At 41.9% G+C, this 21047-nt stretch overlaps 1 protein-coding gene across 5 annotated transcripts in view; it reads right to left on the minus strand.

Annotated features, from left to right (window-relative positions):
• robo4 (roundabout, axon guidance receptor, homolog 4 (Drosophila)) overlaps positions 1-21047 on the minus strand; it is a 38755-nt gene that overhangs the window by 13558 nt on the left and 4150 nt on the right. For 4 of the 5 annotated variants that reach the window (XM_039777947.1, XM_039777944.1, XM_039777946.1 and 1 more), the window contains exons 2-13: positions 16817-17134; positions 10683-10840; positions 8064-8184; positions 7543-7681; positions 7122-7249; positions 5586-5701; positions 5267-5498; positions 5006-5127; positions 4058-4229; positions 2381-2578; positions 1288-1330; positions 465-577 (exon numbers count right to left, since the gene is read on the minus strand). In XM_039777947.1, the coding sequence (XP_039633881.1) occupies positions 465-577; positions 1288-1330; positions 2381-2578; positions 4058-4229; positions 5006-5127; positions 5267-5498; positions 5586-5701; positions 7122-7249; positions 7543-7681; positions 8064-8184; positions 10683-10840; positions 16817-17134 (1860 nt within the window). Of the gene's footprint in view, positions 1-464; positions 578-1287; positions 1331-2380; positions 2579-4057; positions 4230-5005; positions 5128-5266; positions 5499-5585; positions 5702-7121; positions 7250-7542; positions 7682-8063; positions 8185-10682; positions 10841-16816; positions 17135-20514; positions 20864-21047 lie in introns of those variants that run through there. The other variant, XM_039777948.1, reaches the window with a different exon arrangement.

A 21047-nucleotide genomic window follows, 5' to 3' on the forward strand; every position in this document is an offset into this window, starting at 1 on the left:
AGGGAAAAAAAGAGAAGCATTTTGTACAGTAATATAACGAGAGGAGTGGCCACTAATGTAAAATGAGCAGGGCACAAGCTCACACCTACCTCTGTTTTAACTGCTTATGGAAAATTGCACTCCCATGCTGACATGCATTGGTGTTGCCATGGTTACCAACTGATCTTGTATAAATATAGGCTATACATTGCTCCCACAGCTGACAATGAAGCAGATGGATTTTTATTATGAGTTGAGCTTTTGTATTCATACAAAAGCCTGTCGCTGTGGAGATAGATAGAGGTAACCCAGGGGCCTCCAAAGTCTAACTCCAGCTAACCAAATCAACTAAATGACCCATTTTACCCTCAGTTGGACAGACTAGCATTTATATAAAGTTTAGCATGTGTGTCCAGGCCAAGTGTTAGAGCACCAATTCAGCCAGGAATCATTTGAACACTATTCATATACCAATGGATACTCACTGGCGCCCCTGATCCCTGGGTGTTTCTGGCCCTGGGCCCATAAGTCCTGGTACTTGTGGTTGAAGGAAGGTCTCCAGGCTCCAGAGGCCCACGGAGAGTCTGAAGCTGCCATCCTGCACACGAGACAGCACAGGGAAAGGATTTGAGAAGTTTTATAACATTTGAGTACTGTTTCTCTAGTACAAATACTAACGAGTCGATTAATTCCATCGGAATTAAAATGATAAAAGCTAAAACTATAAAGATACTTCTACTGTGCTTCCCATTGGTGTAAGTGAATCCCAGGTTGGCATCAGAAGTATCAAATTGAATACACTGACATAAAGTATCATGAAAGCATATCTAGTTTTAACAGTTTGGGGTTTATTCTTTTGACTATTGAGTGTTTGCATTTGACACTAAACCATGGGTTAAGGCTGCACAATATATAGTTTTTTTATCGTCATCGCAATATAAACAGGCACAATAAACACATCGCGAAAGGCTGCGACATATCGCGAAAGACACTGAGAGATTTTTGGTGTTAGTTGAAAGAAAATATCCGCAGAAAACTGCACTTTATAATGTAACTGTCGTTCTTTTTTTACTGCTGCCTTTTATGTTCAACTCAATGTTCAGTTTGTTCAATAAAATAATGTCTTTCGTTTGTTTTAAATTCAACAAGCAGTGTGACAGCAGCAGAAATGCAGAGCTGAGTAATCATTAATATCTGTTTATTTATCGCAAGTAATATCGTTATCGCGGTATTCAACAACGTTATCGCATATCGCACATTTTCCTCAGATCGTGCAGCCCTAAGCTGTGCCGATGCTTTCCACTCTACCTGTGTTTTATGATGAGATCTTCACTGGCTGGTCTGTGCAAACCTACGAAAGAAACATACACAAAAGTATACAATTACAGTTTTATACAGTAGCGTAGGAGGGATTCAGATCACTGACTTAGTAAGTCAATGATCTGAATACCTCCATAACATAGAGGCTTCAATGAATAAATAAATAAAGTACATACTGGCCATTTAAGTACAGTAGGCTACCAAAAATAGTGACATTAACACATTGAACTAATTATGGCCCTGATACAGGCTCTATCTGAACTCCTTGAACATGTCTTTACATAATTAAAACATGTCAATGAAAATCAAAGTCATTTAAAAGTTAAATCGTGAACAGGGGTGAATCGAGATAGCGATTTTATAACAATTTATCGTGCAGGCCTAATGGATATTCAGTTTGTCTGATACGGAGCACCTTTACATATGGTTGGCGGTGAATCTGTGTGAACTTTTGTACATCTCTCAAATATTTTTTGCACATCCTGCCCTAATCCATGCAGCCTCTTCTTTCTTTCTTAATGTTTAGTTTTATGTGTTAACTCTTTTCCATCATATATGCAGTATTGCACACGTTCACTTAATTGTCTCTTAAGCTCCAATGCATAGTGGCATAATCTTACCTGCACTGCTGTCATATTTGTTTCATATCTGTTTAATGTTCTTGGACTATTCCATTTGCACAAACTGTTTACAGATTATGTACTACACACAGTATTTATATTTGATCTGTATTTTTTCATAGAACTTTGTTGTATTTTGTATGTTTATATTTTGCGTATTTAACGTGTAACTTCATGTTTTATGCCTTGTCTTGGCCAGGTTGTTGTTGCAAATGAGAATTTGTTCTCAATGTGAATCATGAATCAATCATGAATTCATGCTTTTTCATGCACGACGTCATACATGAATTCATGATCATTCATGTACCATTATTATAAATTGTTACCATTGTTTGTTTATTTGATATTCGTGTTTAAATGTTTTTTATGTAAGCACCAAACTAAAGCAAATTATAATAAATTCCTAGTAAGTGCTACTTATCTGGCAATAAATTTTTTCTGATTCTGATTCTGACACACACCTTTAGCCCTGCCGTGTCCTGGGATCAGCTGGCCTGTCCTGCCATGGCGCCTGAAGAGGTACACGGCTGCGACCATCAGAAGGCACCACAGGATGGCACCGACGCTGCCGATCAACACCGGGTCCTGAAGCAGGGCCAGGACCCGGGACAGATCCCGCATCTGGCTGTCTGACCCGGGGGGACCGCCTATTTGTGGGCCTGAGATATAAATAGAGAGCAGAAGAAATCAGATATGAAGTCATGAATGCTTCTCTTCTGTAATGTGGTTGGATTACACACTGCATTTGATCTGCGCACTGTCCTAATGCAGAAATCAAACCCTGTAAAGCCCACAGTTGCTACATTACACACGCATCATCTTTAGCTCTCCTTAAAAAATTTTACATTTACATAGTCAATTTGATTGTTTATTCTTGCAATGCTATTGCTATTGTAAATGTGTTTATGGGTCCGGACATGTGGACATGTATTCACCCGACCGGCAAACTTTGCTTCAAGCTCATCTCTTTGTTTTATTGGACTGCACTTGTCGCGATTCAAGTAAGTTAAAATGCCTTAAATATACTGTGTATATATATATATATATATTTTTTTTTTAGGTTATTATTCCGATGTCTAGTTATTGTAGAATATATCCAATGTGATTTTGAACGTGTTATAGCAATTTATAGAGAGAGATAGAGAGATAAAATACTAATAGAATCATAATGTATTTGATGATTCGCTACATGTGTTTTCTCTGCAATAAAAATAGTTTAAACCAGAATTGATTAAATGAATAAATTATTTCTGTAGCAGTATTTGACAGGGGATCACTGGTTAGCACTGTTGCCTCACAGTATATACTGTAAGCTGAGTACTGGGCTGAGTATGGTTCGGCATCCTCTAGTCTCGCATCGCCAGTGTCTGGCTAGTGCACACAGCATTCTGGGATGGGAGAAAAACGTGATCTGGTTTATTGGCATTTCTTTAAACCAATCACAATCGTTTTGGGTGGAACTAAGCCCCGGTCACAATGACGGTGCCTCTGCAAAATAGCCTCGGGAAAGAACTTGTTTTGGTGGAACGTGTGTACGTTCAAAAGTAGTTTTAGTCGTGCAACAGAAAACTCAGATTGGACAGATAGTCTAGCTAGCTGTCTGGATTTACCCTGCAGAGATCTGAGGAGCAGTTAACCATAGTCCTCATGAATCTACCTACCTACCATAAATCTATTTTTCTGGTCCGGATATAAACGAGGATGCAAACACCATTGGAGTATTTCCAGACATTTGTGTCAGAGCAGAAGACTTGAATCATTACATCACTGCATTTTTGCACATGAACATTTTTTCAGTTATAAATGACTATTCATAAAATAATATGACTGTTATTGTGATTATTATTCATGATATATACTGTTATGGGGCTACATAAGCAATCGACCCTGCAAAGGAACCCTCCGTTGCTCTGTATATTTGTTCAGACAATGTAAGTAACAGATACAGAAATGCTGCTCCCAACTAGGGCCAATGTTGCAACATTACAACATTTCCATAAAAAACTTACTACAATGTAAGAAACTTTTGAAAACCCTGTGATAACAGAGGCCTGCAACAACATCTGAAAGTTAAACAAACTATATTTGGGCTTTACAGGGTTAACAGCTACATTCCCCTCAAGTGCCCTTTTGCTCACTGATGACAAATCCATGAGGGTCACTCAGCACTCCTACTCCAGCTCCGTTGACAGCTGCTATGGTGATCCAGTACCGTTTCCCTGGACTCAGAGCAGATATATCAAGCTTGTGTTGGCCACTATCCACTGTCCAGTTTTGGTACTGCTGCTCCTCAGATTCCACACACCACACCTGGGGAAACAGTTTGCATCAAGTACTACAGCTCTCACAGTACTCTGTGCACACAGGTAGCATGTATTGTAAGGGATTATATTTCCTAGATGTAGTTCTAAGAACATACTAGATGCAGGGTTTCCCCATGTATTGCAAATGTGTCTCTAAGTCTCTGGGAATTATTTTTTTTGTATCTGTTTTTAAAACTTTAGTGCGTAACTTTTTGATATTAATGAACGTCCGTTACATTCAAGCCGTTGCCAAATGAGTTGCTACAAAGCTAATTAAGACTATCAGCTCCACACAACTCTCTCTGGATTTCTCAGTATGGCTATGTTCAGAAGATTGTGGCGTCCGGTGACTTTCTTCTCGAGTGAAGATAATGACCTCTTCTGAAGACTACGTCATGTTTTTTTAACCGACAATGTTGTTGTCATTACTTAGAATTCCTCATGGGGGAGACAGAAACTACCCACTATAGCTTTAACCCGTTTTTTGAACTACAGTTGCAGTGGAGCTGCTTGGTTGGAAACTTAAACGTAGTCACATTTTCAAATCTCAAGTTAGCTTTTAGCACTGACTGACTGTAGTGCCCTATGGTATCTGTGTGTAGCCTTTTTAAATTGTCAATTTCGCAATTCCTTCCATGAATCTGTTATCACAGAAACTAATGGGCTCTACATTAATGCTGTCATCAGTCTGGGACTGGCCCGATACGGGCATCGTGAAAAGAAAAGAAATCGTGGTGGGAAACCCTGCGATGTGAGTGTCAGGAAGTGTTCTCCAGTGGTTACCTGGTAACCCTGTATGATACCGTTGTGGGTCTCATGAGGAGGAGGCTCCCAGCTCAAATGGATCGTGTTATTCTGCTCACGGCTCACTGTTATGGACACAGCCAGTGGAGAGGCACTGGGCACTGCATAAAGAGGGTGGAGAGATGACGGTTATCTTCTAAACACGGCTGTACTGTAGATTCAAGTTCAATAAAAACACATGGACGTATTGAAAAAGCAAAAGAAAGGACACACATGTTCTTGAATCAAACCATTCCTCACCTGTCTCAGGGACTCTGAGGTGCCGAGTGTTGCTCTCCCTCCCATACAAGTTGCTGCCGTAGGGACGGACTTTGAACTCGTACTTGTAGCCTCTCTTTAAGGGGCCCACCGGGGCCTGGAAGTTGGGCAGAGTCACCTTCTTGGCTGCCCAGTCCGAGCTGGCGGGGAGCAGAGAGCGATAGAGAACCTCGAAGCCATCCAGGTAATGAGGCTGGGCGGGCAGCGTCTGGAGCTGCTCACAGAGGAAACAAAACACGGATCGTACAACCTGAAATACTCAATGCATTGTCTGAAACTCGCAGATTCAGCTCGCCCATACCTTCCATTGTACTTGTGAGATATTAGACCCGGGGGCCATGATGGTGACATTTTCCAGAGCAACTCGCAGCGCTGACAGCTCTTTGTGGAGATCTCTCTGTGTAGTGCTGGTAGCCTCTGGAAACACAAGTTTGAATGTTTTTAAATTTATTTTAAAGGATGGCGTACTTGAAAAAAAACAACAACATTATATACACATATATATTACTCACAAAAATATTTAAAGCAAATTTGATGTTTGTAAATCTCCAGAGGACATTGTTGGCTAGCAGCATAGTGGCGATTATTTGTCTGAGTTTCATCCTCTGGTAAATTCAAGTAAGGCTATCCTAAATAAGGGGCGTTTTGTATATTTATAATTAAAAATTACTTTGGTTGCTTCCGTCTATAGATCCAATCACAATGTTTGTTTACAATGACTTTCAGGTAGAAAACTCCTGCGTCCCGTACATACAATTTAACAGCGCTGAGCAAACGGGGACGAAGAGTACCTGGATAGACTCTCATCTCCTTCATCTAAAATGCATGTTTGATGCTTTCATATGTCAACACTTTGACTATCGTTAGCTTGGAGAGCTAATTTACCTGTTGGGCCCACAGACTAAAGAAGTCGGTCCGACCGGCGGTGACGTGTTGCTGTTCCTAATGCTAGATTTGGTTTATCAAAGGCGCTAGCAAAGCTACACAGTACAGGAAATAAGCCCAGCAGAGACCACAGATCTCGGACACTACATATCTTCAAACTTTACAGTTAAGGCCGAAGATGACAACAGAAATAAACAAGCTTGCCAATTTCACATATCTCTGCAATTCAAATCAACGGCCATTTGTCTACCCGGTAGTGATTTTTGAGTTAGCGATACGTCACGGTCATGGGCACGCTGGTGCAGTTTGTACCCAGGCCTGGTGTGATGTTATTTTGCAAGTGGTACACACAGTATATGGAACTGTAGTGCTTGTCCATATAGCTCATGAAGTTTGTGTAGATAAAACATTGGGTAACACTTTACTTGAAGGTATCTACATAAGAGTGACATGACACAGTCATGAACACAAGAACCCTAACTCTAACTTTAACTCTAACCTTAACCATAACTTGTCCTGACAAAAACCAAATGACACTTACTAAAAGAACCGTTACATCATAAACGTTTATGACTTGTTTATAATGTTTATGACACGTTCATGACAGTGTCATGTCACTCTTATGTAAATACCTTCAAGTAAAGTGTAACCAAACATTGTAAACAGACAGTGTGGTGAACTATTACTTCCATGCAGGTAATGTGGAAGGAGCACCTTTCGCTCACACTTACTGAAGTAAAACTACATTAGTTTACAGTATAAGGCTTCCTTCTGCCAGACAGCATGAATCAGATTACTGGTATAAATAGCTCCTACGTCAAAACTTAAGTCTGAAAAATGAAGCTCAGCGCTTACAGCCCTGAGTGAGCCGGCACACCACAAAACTGTCAAGTGAAAAACAGTCTGTGATGGGAGACACTTTGGAACCCGGCTTGTTCAGACACCATCTTACCTTCAACTAGCAGCTGTGCGCTGGCAGTGACCACACCGACATCGTTGGCAGCAGAGCAGGTGTACTTGCCAGCATCCTGGGCTGTCACATAGTGGATCTGGAGAGTCTGGTCCGGGTTTACAAGATACCTAGACACACATGTAGAGCAGTTAGTTTTCACATGTACTGTCCCTCTGATCTCGTATCGAGTTGGTTTCATTTACAACCATGTCAGGAAAGAAAGGAGCCCCGAGGAAAATTAATGTTCAAAATTCATATAGTTATAAGTTGACAAGAATTTCTTTAGTCGAGGACAGTCATGTATCTATTCATTAGAATTTCTATAGGAATACGAATAGTAAGTTAGCACTGTGTAACACATATGTCTATGTTTTCTGCATGTAACACTAAGTTACATAAATCAACATTGATCAGGTGTTACCTGCCGTTGGGCAGCGGCCCCTGCTCACTGCTCCAGACCACAGCAGGGGGGGGGTCACCTTTAGCTTGGCAGTAGAACTGGGCAGACTCCCCCACTCGCACAGACACGTTTTCTGGCTTCAGCACCAACACAGGCTTGGCTGCAGCACAAGAGAAGGGACACTCAGTACTGGACTGTACTGGACTGTATTGTACGGTGTACTGTACGGTGTACTGTTCGGTACACTATCCTGTACGGTACAATGTATTGCACTGTACATTACTTTACTGTACTGTACTGTACGGTGCTGTACGGTACAGTGTACTGCACTGTACTGTACAGTACGGTACGGTACGTTACTTTGCTGTAATGTACGGTGCTGTACGGTACGGTGTATTGCACTGTACGGTACGTTACTTTACTGTACGGTACAGTCAGTGTACTGTACTGGACCTGTGTGCAGTTTTGTTTACATGAAAAACATGGGGCTGAATTCAAAACTGTTAAAGCTGTGACAAGTAGCGATGGGAATGCTGTCTCACCGAGCACAGAGAGCCGAGCCGCCCGGCTCTGCCTCACCCCCGCGGTGTTGCTGGCCTCGCACACATACGCTCCAGAGTGTTTCCTCTCGGCAGGAGCGATGATAAGCTTCCCACTCAGCACCTGCAACACGAGCGAGCCCGGTGCGGACGGGAGGGAGAAGACACACGGGACGTCACAGACAGTAGATCACAGACAGTAGATCACAGACAGTAGATCACAGACAGTAGATCACAGACAGTAGATCACAGGCATACACATGAACTTAGCGCAAGATAAGATTTCAGAGTAGGTACTGTATATGATCCTCTGCTGTTTTATAGGAACTTGTGTCTTCATTAGAGGATGACACAGCAGTGGACTTTCACTCCTGTCCCATCCCACTCCCACAAAAGACTCCTCCTCCATCCTGCTATTGTGGCTTTTTTTTATATTAGAACTGCAGTGTTTCCCACACATAGATTAATGTGTGGCGGTGCGCCGCACTATCAACACTGGCCGCCGCACATTGCGTTTTGTTATTCTTTTTTTTTTTTTAAACGCTATTTAAAACACGTTCATTCAGCTGCATTTCCTTTCCCTGCTCTCCTCCGTCTCTCTGTCACTTGTGTCTCACTCTCACACACACACACACACACACACACACACACACACACACACACACACACACACACACACACACACACACACACACACACACACACACACACACACACACACACACACACACACACACACACACACAAAACACACACACACACATACACACAGCTCCTCCCACCGTGCGGTGTTTGTTGTTTTTAGCCCCCAACGTCGCCTTCCAGGCAGAGCGACAATGTTATGTTAGGGTTAAGGTGAGGGTTAGCTGTCTGGAAGGCGAGGTTGGAAGCTTAAAACACCATCGATCCCACTGTGCACACAGCGTCTGTCTCCATCAAGGAGAGAAGACAGCTGGCCAAATTCACAAGTTCACGAAAGGTTGGTATCTATCTCGTGAACACCTGTACACAATCACACATTAAAAAGTGCTATAAAAATATTTTATATTCTGAATACAATGTTGTCAGTGTGATAATGGAGTCCCAACCCGACTCTTAGCAAACAAGCGATTGCGCCCGCTTTAGAAAGTTAACTAGTCGCAAGTTTGCGGTAAAATGCAGTTGGGTTGTCGAGGTCAAAACCCTATATGTAGCAGCTGTGAATCAAATAAACGTATTATAAATAATGTTATGTCATTTTTTACTCTTACACTGAATGTTTGCTGCTTCATTCCAGATGAGTATTGAAAAGTATTTTCCGCGTTGAGGATGAGGACTATCCTGAACCGGAGCTATCAGTCTGAACCAGAGCTCAACAGTCCCACCAGTGGAATTAGTTATGGTATTAATTTGTTTTACAGTATTTTCAGGCTTCAACCAGTGAAAGACGGGTTCAGGGAGATAGAGAGAGAGATAGATTTCTTTAGGCATCACCACCGTGAGCGCCAGGGACACTCATCACCACTTCTCACAGTTCATTTCCTGACAAGCAATTCCCTCATTTATCAAACCTGCTCTCGTTTCATTTTAATTTGCTCACATACTGTGTCTTAAGTGTTCATGCAGTTTGTACAGGGAAATGTCAAATAAAGGGAGAGAGTGTTAGTTTTTTTTTGGGGGTTCTCTCTCATTCGCCCCACACAGCGAGGGCGTCAAACCAAGGAAAATCCCTGTTTGAATAAGAGCTGATAATTAAGTTTTGTGTTTACCTCATGCTGCTACCTTTACATTATAGTTTTTCTCAGTTGCTTTGGCACAATCGTTGAATGACTATTAAACTTCGTCAAACTATATGACTATTTCTATGAACATTAGGTCAGTTGTTCATGTGACTGTAGGCACTGAGTAAGCCTTCCAGATCAAAATAATTTGCATTCATTTGCTATTGGATCATATTACTCTCAAATGCAACTATAGACATTGTGTAAATCCCTGCATGCAAAATAGAGCAACCAACAATCACAATAACCTGTCACACATATATTAGATATATAATGGTTATGTGGTTTTGTTGTAAACGTTTTCAGGTGAATAGACGAAGGCTAGATGGCGGGGGGGGGGGACATTCCCTTGTTGCACTAACAGGTGTGATGTGTATAAAATGTTGTGGCCAGACAGAGAGGAGAGATTGTACGCAATTGGATCGTCCTTCAACCAATCAGACCAACGATCCGGGTGATGTACTTTCATCAACGGGTTGCTGCGCTTCGGTGGCCGCCACGTTGAATGTAAACAAGAAGCTGCTTACCTTCGCTTCTCTATCGTCATCGTGTTAAACCCACCAATGGCGCGCCAGGTGGATAAGCCAGTTTGTGATTGGTCCCCGCTGATTTGTAACGGAAGCAGGATAGATAAACGTACAGGTTTCCAGCCTGAGCTGCAGGGAGAAATCAAATCGCCGGCAGATCGGGCTGGGTTTACCCACACTACTTTTGCAGGTCACATAGAGTGATGTGCTGAATGTACCACGTGGGGTGAGGATTGTACTTAAGAGTTTTAACTATTTTAAGTTTGTTTCAGTAAATGTGCCAAAGAGAGAAACTGCAAACTGCTGTCACGTGCATGATGAGGTAGAGAGCTTACGGTATAGCGGTGATCGACGTAGTCGATGGGCAAGCCGTCCCTCTTCCAGACGACATTAGGTTCAGGGCGTCCCACTGGGGGGACGCAGCTTAAGACAGCCACCTCCCCCTCTGCCACCTCCACGTCACCGGGCTGCACACGGAACTCCTCCCGCAACACTATGACAACAGAGTCAGGGTTAGGCCGCACACAATGCACATGAAAGAACTGAACGTTAAATGGATTAGACCCAAAAAAAAGCGATCTGGCGATTTGCCACAGGGTTGTGCGGCGATGGGAGTGTCACTTAACAAACGGCCCATCTGTGTCACGTCTTGTTGTGTTATTTAATCCCCGACCCCCAATGTAACACAAGTAGACTTTATATTTCACTATTACTGTTTTCTGTCAGATCGTTCATAGATTTCGACGTTTCCGACCGCACTTGAAGGCAGCTTCATTTCACAGGAGAGAGAGAAAGAGAGGAGCGACACAGAGCGAGTGCTTTGTTGTTGCAGGAAACAGCTGTTACACAACCTCCTAGGCAGTTCAGTGCTTGTGTTTCGTTTTTTTTATCTTCATAGTGTTTTAAAGGTCCCATGGCATGAAAATGTCACTTTATGAGGTTTTTTAACATTAATATGAGTTCCCCCAGCCTGCCTATGGTCCCCCAGTGGTTAGAAATGGTGATAGGTGTAAAACTGGAATCTTCTCCTTATGAGGTCATAAGGAGCAAGGTTACCTCCCCTTTCTCTGTTTTGCCCATTGCAGTTGGTCAAGGCCACACCCCAACCCTCCACCTTGCCCCCCCTCTCTCCTCCTCAATAGCATTTAAAGCTACAGACACAGAAATGTCACATCCTAAGGAAAGCTCATTGTGAGACTGGTTCTAGTGGCTGTAATTCTGCACCAAGGCTGAATTTCAGGAAAGAGACTTCAGATACAGTATTAGGGGACCACTAAGGTCTATATAAAAGAGACTTCAGATACAGTAATAGGGGACCACTAAGGCCTATATAAAAGAGACTTCAGATACAGTATTAGGGGACCACTAAGGTCTATATAAAAGAGACTTCAGATACAGTAATAGGGGACCACTAAGGTCTATATAAAAGAGACTTCAGATACAGTATTAGGGGACCACTAAGGTCTATATAAAAGAGACTTCAGATACAGTATAAGGGGACCACTAAGGCCTATATAAAAGAGACTTCAGATACAGTAATAGGGGACCACTAAGGTCTATATAAAAGAGACTTCCGATACAGTATTAGGGGACCACTAAGGTCTATATAAAAGAGACTTCCGATACAGTATTAGGGGACCATTAAGGCCTATATAAAAGAGACTGTCCCTCCTGCGGCAACCCCCGCCGCCGCCTAAACACACTACCCCCATTCAAAATGAATGGGAAGTCCTGCGGTTTTGCCGGGCCGTCGGATGGCTACCGCAGGCTGTGTGAACGAGGGTCCTGTCCTATCAGCAGCCATGAACACACAGCAATGTAGACTGTTTCAGCAAAAATATAAATGTGCACGCTGTTTGTGACCAAAGGAGGAATTACCACTTCAATACTAGTTTCACATATTGGGTTTTGATAAATTCATACTGTATATAAAACATACTGTTTCCATCACTCTAATCCCATAGAAATCATCTAAAAACACTAACACCTGCAAGCATCCTAAATGGTGTGCTGCCCTGCCTGGCCCTGTCCTTTAATGTACCATCACTATCACTAAACTATCACAAAGTGCCCAATTTGTACAGTTGCAATGTGTACTGTACAATTCTCTGACAGTACACCAGTAGAAATGCATGCAGCAGGCTCAAGTGTCACATCCCTAACCAAACATCACTGTGATTTAGCGGCTACACTCATTACCAGCTACAAGGGCAGGCAGTCAAGCAGCCTCTCAAGCCTGTTAGGAGGATTTCAAGTGAAAACGTCTGAGTGACTAGGGTGTTTTTCTACAGCCAACACTACATCCACTTACAGTAGCCTACATTCAATTAAAAAAAAAAAATGTGACCATACAAATGCAGGGTTTCCCCTACCTTTATAAGGTGTAGGCACAGCACCCAAGCCGTTTTGGGCACCATCCAAGCCAAATCAATGTAAAATCAATGTGAGCATAAAAACTAGCTTGACTTTTCTCAGATCTAATGACTGTAGTTGGTCCACGGTGGACTTCTTGAGCAAGTTTTGTCTTTAAGCTTTTTCAGAGTTATTTATGTATTATCAGCTCTAGCTTTCCCAAGTCTTCCACATACCATGGGAAAACACAGGAATGTGGCAATGCTTCTTTTCTAACTATTAGATAGATGTGACAGTAAGAGATGTTTTAAAACTCTTTGTGCTGACAGTACCGTTCACGTAACGGTACTGTCTTTATAATCTATCTTTTTAATAAACTGTCTGTACACTTCCAAAGTTTTCAATACTTCGGTTTACCGTGGAAGTGTGGTGCTATTTTGAGCCTCGTTAGTGGTATAGAAATAGCAATTTCTTTCGCAGTTTGCGATAAAACTGGTCACATTCGATTAGCATGAAAACACATCCCAGAGAACGGATGACTTGTTACACACGTGTTATTAACCCCTAGGTTTATTTTGCGCTGGATTTGCCCTTTAACCAAATCTAGTTTTAACTTGCCTACATTGCCTTGTTGTCCATCGCAGTTTTCAGTGTCCTGGACAGACTCCGAGACAAGCAGCCGCTGCATGTCGACTGCCTCACTGGGATCCAGATAAGTAAACAGTGAGGCTCCGAGGTCAGTTAGTACCACTGTTTGACCCCCTCCTGTCAGGCAAACATTGACATCCGACCCCTGTGCCCCTTCTGCCTCTCTCACCACAAACATCTTCATCAACCCTCTGCATGTGTGTGTGTGTGTGTGTGTGTGTGTTGGCCATGTCTTCACCTCCCCGCCCCCTTCCTCTAAAAGAGATTAGGGATTCAACTTTTCCTTTGTTTGAGGAAATAGATGCAGGTGATCTGGCATGCAATAACACAGACTATATCTGTCCTGTCTCCTTTGCTACCGCTCACATAGTCTTGGTAACAATCAAGTTGTTGGCTTTAGAAAAGGTAGAACATTGATTAACAGAATTAAGGAAAATACATACATTTTTGTCTTTCCCAGGGGGTGTTTTTTGACCTTCTTTAGTACATATGATTAACTTCATGTGTAGATACAATAGTAGTATAACATGTTATACTGCCTTTAAATCTCTTCTTTGAGCCATTTTTGTTGATGAGTTTAGAATGAGATGGTTTCCTCAAACACTTTTTCCTGTCTTTTAATGTGTTATATAGTTTTTGGTGTATGTAGTAGATGTATAAAGTACAAAAAACACATTTCACTCCACAGCTTTCTCTCCCAAAGACAGCACTTTTTTCTCAACTCCCTGAAATGCCTCACCCACATTCCTGTTTGAAATTCTTCCATTAGTGATGTCATTGATTGAGAAAGAAAGCCCAGTTTTTCATATGTGCTGCCCATTGGTGCTGCCTGAACAAGCACAGCCCGCCCAGTGGCTTGTTGGAATTTGGTTGACCAATCACAACAGAGTGAGCCAACTGACCAATCACAGCACACTGGGTTTTTCAGGAAGGCGGGCCAAGAGCTCAGACAGAGTGTTTCAGACAGAGGACATGAGAAACATAGTATGTTTTTTTTATAATCAAAGCATGTACACCTATTCTAGTAGAGTACAAATATGACGCCGAAAAGGAGTATAATAGGGGCACTTTTATTTTGGGGGGGGGGCTTTTTTTCCTTTTATTTCAGAGTGACAGTAGCTATGTTTCCATCCACACGTTTTTATCCAAATTAAGTGATATCGACTGAAAAATGCCTTATGGAAACAGTAAAATTCGATTAAATTTCATGAATATCGACTCAAAGGAAATACATTTGGTCTCATCGGATTTTATCTTGATCGATATACGGCTTATGCGATAAACGCAGATGGAAACGTTATTTGCCGATTAAATAATGAATTGCGATTAAGTTTTAGGTCATTTTATGGTTGCAACCTGCCACAAAACGAAGAAGTTTTAGTTCATTTCCGCCCAGTATTTCCGCTCTGTTTGCACACATGGTGGGTGTCAACAAAGACAAATGTAAGTGGACGAACAAGGAGACCAGAGACTTTTTGAATTTAACGATCGTCTACCACAGCCTGTAGTACGATTGATGGCCAGCCCTTTCTATTGACAAAATCCCTGTAGCCTTCAGCAGGGGATCTAATCGGGACGTGAGTCCCGTCTATTGCGCCATACACCTGTGGCACAAGGTGCGCTCTGGAGTTACGCAGTGAGATATCATGCGCCTCATCCACTCCAGGTAGGTATATATACCTTCGCATCATCCTCGTTCGTATGGCATTGAACACAGCGTGAACACACGGGGGTCTTGCTGACCCCAAACATTTCGCCTACCACTCTGTACTCTGCGCATGTAGCCAGTTTGTAGAGCGCAATGGCGATACGCTTCTCGGTTGGAACCGGAGGGCGATAGCTTGTGACATCTGGGCAAAGGAACGGGCCAATAAAATTACACAACAGGTCAAATGTTGTCTTGGTCATCCGAAAATGCTTCAACCAAAGGGTTTCCGTGAAGTGTCTCTGAACCACGATCTCCCAGAACTGTTTGGAGCGCTGTCGTTCCCACACCACAGGCCGCCTCCGTTGTCGACGGGCATTTACGTGCATCTGCATCATCATAGCAATGTCTCGATAGCATCGTTGTTTTCTTATTGTAGCTTGATATGTCGCTATCAGCTGGCACATAAGCACTATTACAACTTGTGCAATATTACTCATTTGTTGGTAGATGGCGCGATCCATTTTGCAAATGTTTGCTTGAATGTTGTGCGATTCAGTGCGAAAATGAATGGAAACACCTTAAAATGTCTCAAATCAATTCAATATACCAATTTGAACGCAAAATAGCATGTAACGTCATTACGCAACAGGTTTTTATTCGCTTTAAAGCCGTTGGATGGAAACACACTTTCACCACTTTATTCGCAGGAGTTTTTTTACCGAACTTCAGATAATTCGATTGACAAGTGGATGGAAACATAGCTAGTGATAGACAGGAAAGGTGGGAGAGAGATGGGGGATGACACGCAGCAAAGGGCCGCAGTTCAGATTCAAACGCAGGCCTCTGCAAAGGCCTCAGCATACATGGGGCGCACGTTCTTAGTGGGTGAGCTAGAGGTCGCCCCATAATCGCCCCATCTTTAAAGTATGACAAGATGGATTTTCATGTGATCTCATAATATCGGGAGAATGCAGCTGCCTTACAAGGTACATTCTTAGTAGGTGTGCATTAAAAATATTGCCTTATTTTTGTGGCTAAAAGTGGAAACTAGTGGTGCACCAGGATTAAAGACAAATAGCACCTTTCAGTTGGTTCAACAGTACTGTCATATGCAGACCAATATAGATCATCGCTGAGTAAAGTCTGGGTCAGGATCAGTGATTCCACACATATACACCACTGTAAGTGTGTCCTGTTTCAGATAATACTTCTGGCATTTAGAGGATCCTAACACAGTCCATTAGAAAGCAAATCGGCCCGACGGTCCGGCAAAATGCAGGTTACACTACCCCCATTAATTTTCAATGGGTGTGTTTAGGGGCCTGCGGCAAAAAGTTGAGACTGACTCAACTTTCGGAGAAACGCAACCCCCACGTCACGCTGCGCTGGCCAGTCATGGAACCGGAGATCAGACTTGTGGGTGTGTTTGAGGCGGTGTGAGAGTCCCTTACAGGAAACAGGAAACTTCACTGCCTCTATCTCTGCTACGAGAAAGTTTTAAAACACCAAAAACAAGCACTGAACTTTGGAGTTTGTGTAGCAGCTGAATGTTTCCTGCAACAAGAAAGCACTCGCTCTGTGTCGCTGGTCTCTTCTCTTTCTCTCTCTCCTGTGAAATAAAGCTGCTTTCAAGTGCGGTCGGGAACGTTGAAATCTATAATCATCATCATCATTGTGAAATATAAAGTCTACTTGTGCTCTGTGGGAGGGTGGTTTAAGAACACAACAGGACGTCACAAAAATGGGCCGTTTCACTGACACTCCCCCCAGCCGCACCACCCTGCGGAAAATCGCCGGTGAGAATGCCCCGTCATCTCTTACCTGCGATGTACAGCGATGCATTGCGGCTGCTGGCCTCTCCTGCACTGCTCCGGGCCACGCAGGTGTAGACGCCCTCGTGCGACAGGCCTCGCCTGCCCTCTCCCACGCTGAGGAAGAAGAGGCTCCCCTCCGACAGAACCAAGGGCTGCAAGCGTTCGTCTGCTGTCAGCGTCTGGCCGTTCCGCAGCCACTCGATGCTCGGCCTGGGGCTGCCCTCCGCCCGGCAGGAGAGCGTGGCAGGGTTTCCCGCTTTCACCACCACGTCAGAGGGCTGGTGGACGATGCGGGGCGGCGTCTCCTGTGCATGAACTCTGGAACCTGAGGACGACACAGAGATGTGGAGAGATCGTATATAGAGCACATGTGTCAAACTCAAGGCCCGGGGGCCAAATCTGGCCCCTCGCAGATTATGATCTGGCCCGCATTTCAATTTAGGTTCACAATACATTTTGGCCCACCTAGTTTTTGTCACTTTTGACGTCATTTTTGTAATATTTTGATGTTTTTGTCACTTTTGCAGAATTTTTTGTAATATTTTGACATTTTTACCACTTTATCCCACGTTTTTGTCACTTTTGTCGAAATTTTTGTCACTTTTGCCAAAATTTTTGTCATTTTTTTTCTACGTTTTTGGGCGCTTATTTTCTATGATGGCCGAGGAACTTTCTGCTGGCTTCTTTAGGACTTTATGTCAACCAAACTGTAAGTGAGATATGACACAAAACCTATCAATAAACTAAACATGTCTGGCCCTTGGTGTGATTCTAATTTTCCAGTGTGGCCCTCTGGGAAGTTGAGTTTGACACCCCTGGTATAGAGCATCTAAGTGTATATTCATTAGCGGTGTAGTCTACGTGATACGCAGGTATACACAGTATACCCACTAAGAAAGCTCCAGGACTTCCATATACCCACTTAAAAATGCCCAAGGACACGCAACAACATATCATTTCCATTATATTTCATTATCATTATCAATTTTATTTAACAGTTTTTATTCCTCTCTTCATTATTATGTTTACTGTTTTCTCATAAGATAAATGCTGGAAGAATGTTACATAGCACAGATTGTTTACGGAAATCTCCTATTTTCAGTGGATCTTCCATTTATTTATGTATTACTTTATTTAACAAGTGTTTTAGCAGTTGTTCTGGCATTTTTATTTTTGCTATCTTATTTTTTAAATCTTATTTATTATTTCTAGTATATTTCTTGTATGTCCTGTATGTGTGTGAGTGTGTATGTGTGTATGTCCCTGTAACTTGCTGCTTGTAACAGAACACTTTCCCAGTATGGGATTAATGAAGTCTATCTATCTATCTATCTATCTATCTATCTATCTATCTATCTATCTATCTATCTATCTATCTAACATGATGGTAGAAGGTGCAATATGTAGCTAAAAATAAATCGTGAATCAAATCATAATCACAATATCTGGCAGGAAAATCGCAATACACAATACAATTTTTCCCAAAATTGCTCAGCCCTACTGTAAATAAATATATGTTTCTATGTAGAAAAGCCACACCCGAGCAGCAGTGCCTAGCACTATGCACCAGCACCTCTGGGTTCATTTATCTGGCAACAGAACACCCACAACAAATCTATTTAAGCCGTCCTACCAACAAACAATGTGTGTTTGTGGGCAGCAGTGGAATGCCATTGTTTGAACTTCCCGTGGAGTTGGATGACCACATTGATGGAAACAGGGAGACTGTGATCAGCTTCCTGTCAGGAGAGGAAGCTCCAGGGTCTCGGGAACATCGACCCCAACAAAAGCAGACTGGAAGTCCCCCCATCAACAGCATATCCGCAGCAGAACAAAAGACACTCTTTGAGTGGAATTTTACCGTTGACTTTGTTTGACTGGTTTGCAATCAAAATACAAAAAAATTTTAAATGACGTTCCATTTACTTCAGTTCATCAATAAAGCCACAAGGTCATGCAAATTCCTACTGAATGTCACTTTAAAATGCTTGTTTACTCCAGTTCTGTTGGTATCATGATGTATTACTTTTTCAAACAAATAAAAGTTTTGAATTAATTCCAGGATACATCTTTTGGTTATATATCACTGGCATGTGACCCAGATAATGTAATAATACAAAAACACAGCCTATGAAGCTTATTTAAGTTATTTTTTAAAAGTGCTGTAGTATAACTAGCAGGTGACAAGTTATAATTGAGGTAAGTTTGGAGACACTACCTTATTTAATCATTAAATTAATAAATATTTTTGATGTATCTCTTTTCGGTGTTGTAATTTGTAGACGTCCCTAAGCACTCGTCTTACTGCCGGTAGCAGCAGAGAGCAGAAGCCAACAGGCAAATGTTATTTAAATAAACTTCTGGTGTACTTACAAACTTTCCAATTCATTGTTTTATGAGTGCATAACCTATTTGTACTAGTGTAGAAGTTTGGTATCATTTCGGGTATTAGTGGGGTAATGTACAAGATACACTCTTGGATCCATTAGCCCCTGCGCTAAGCTATTCAGCTGATAACGCTACTCTACGCTAACTCTCCCAATGTTCGACCCAGGTGAAAAAAGCTTCTGGGGGGGTGTTTGGCTCGAGGTCATGGTGCAAAGGACCCTAGGGTGAAATTATTCCAAACCATCACTTTAATCTTTTGGATTTGGGTCTGGATTTCCAGGCTACCAATAGTCAACCCTACAATATCGATATCAATGTATTTGGTCAAAACTATCGTGATGTTTGATTTCCTCCATACCGCCCAGCTCTTGTAGTAGCCTATTTATACCTGCTACAATTGGATGAAACAGAATAAGCAGGTACTGTGGGTAGAGACCCAACAGGACCTTCCAGGTTTAACACTGGTGCAGATGCTGTGGTGCTGGAGACACAGCAAGTATGAGGCTTTAACATCAAACCTAGCATATATGGGAAATATATACCATCACCACAATCTGTGAAGACTCTTCACAGAAGTACAATCAACAAGAAATGTCTTTAATTCAGGGATCTGAAACACATTCTGCGCATGCCAGACTTTTACATTAAGAGGATAGTATAAACAGTGGTGGAATGTAACTAAGTACATTTACTTACTACATTTTACTGTACAAATGTTGAGCTTCTTGTACTTTACTTGAGTCTTTTCTTTTCATGCCACTTTCTACTTCTACTCCGCTACATTTCAGAGAGAAATATTGGACTTTTTACTCCACTACACTCATCTGTTACAGCTTTAGTTACTAGTTACTTTAGTTACTCCACTACATTCATCTGTTACAGCTTTAGTTACTAGTTACTTTAGTTACTCCACTACATTCATCTGTTACAGCTTTAGTTACTAGTTACTTTACACATTAAGATTCCTGCACACTAAACCCATGTAGATTATAAAATCTGATGTTTGATTCTAAAGTAAACTAGCCAACAATATAACGGCTACAAGTCCAGCTGAGATGATGAGACCATTAAACACACAACTGGTTGGATCCTTTACACTTTACACAGAGTAGAGTGTAGGGTTTTTCTGTACTAAGTACTTTTACTTTTAATACTTTAAGTACATTTTCCTGATGATACTTACATACTTTTACTTAAGTAACATTTTCAATGCAGGACTTTTACTTGTAACAGAGTATTTTTACAGTGAGTAAATAAGTAAAGGATGTTGCAGCCTATCTATCATAGGTAGCGGTATTGTGTCTCAAACGCACTTACCTGACAGAAGAAGTGTAAACACTGATGCCAATATGCTGATGAAAACACGTGGGCTTATCATTATCAGCCAAGTTACCAGTCATAGAGATACTTCCCAGTCCGAGCCAGCTGATAAATAACGTGTAATAGTCTTACTGGAACTATACGGGGTTTAACTGGATGTCCAGCTTTAATAAACCAGTGTCTCTTTCTGTTCTTTTTAACTATAACAGCATTACAGTTCACTTACTACTCCTCTTGAAAAATACCGTCCCATAATGAATACATAGACAGTTAAAGAATGAATATCAGCGCCAACTTCATTTACTACTGCGCTCTGTAAGCGCACCGACGTCAAGCTAGCGCAGGGACACCAGGCTTCCGGTCAGATGGGTTTTCAAAATAAAATCCAAGTTAACAAACAGGCTCGATTCCACTGTGATGCACTTGTCTCTACGCATATATTTCTATCTATCTCTCTATCTATCTATCTATCTATCTATCTATCTATCTATCTATCTATCTATCTATCTATCTATCTATCTATCTATCTA

This window comes from Perca fluviatilis, chromosome 16 (assembly GCF_010015445.1).
Source record: "Perca fluviatilis chromosome 16, GENO_Pfluv_1.0, whole genome shotgun sequence".
In the NCBI taxonomy this organism is placed as follows: domain Eukaryota; kingdom Metazoa; phylum Chordata; class Actinopteri; order Perciformes; family Percidae; genus Perca; species Perca fluviatilis.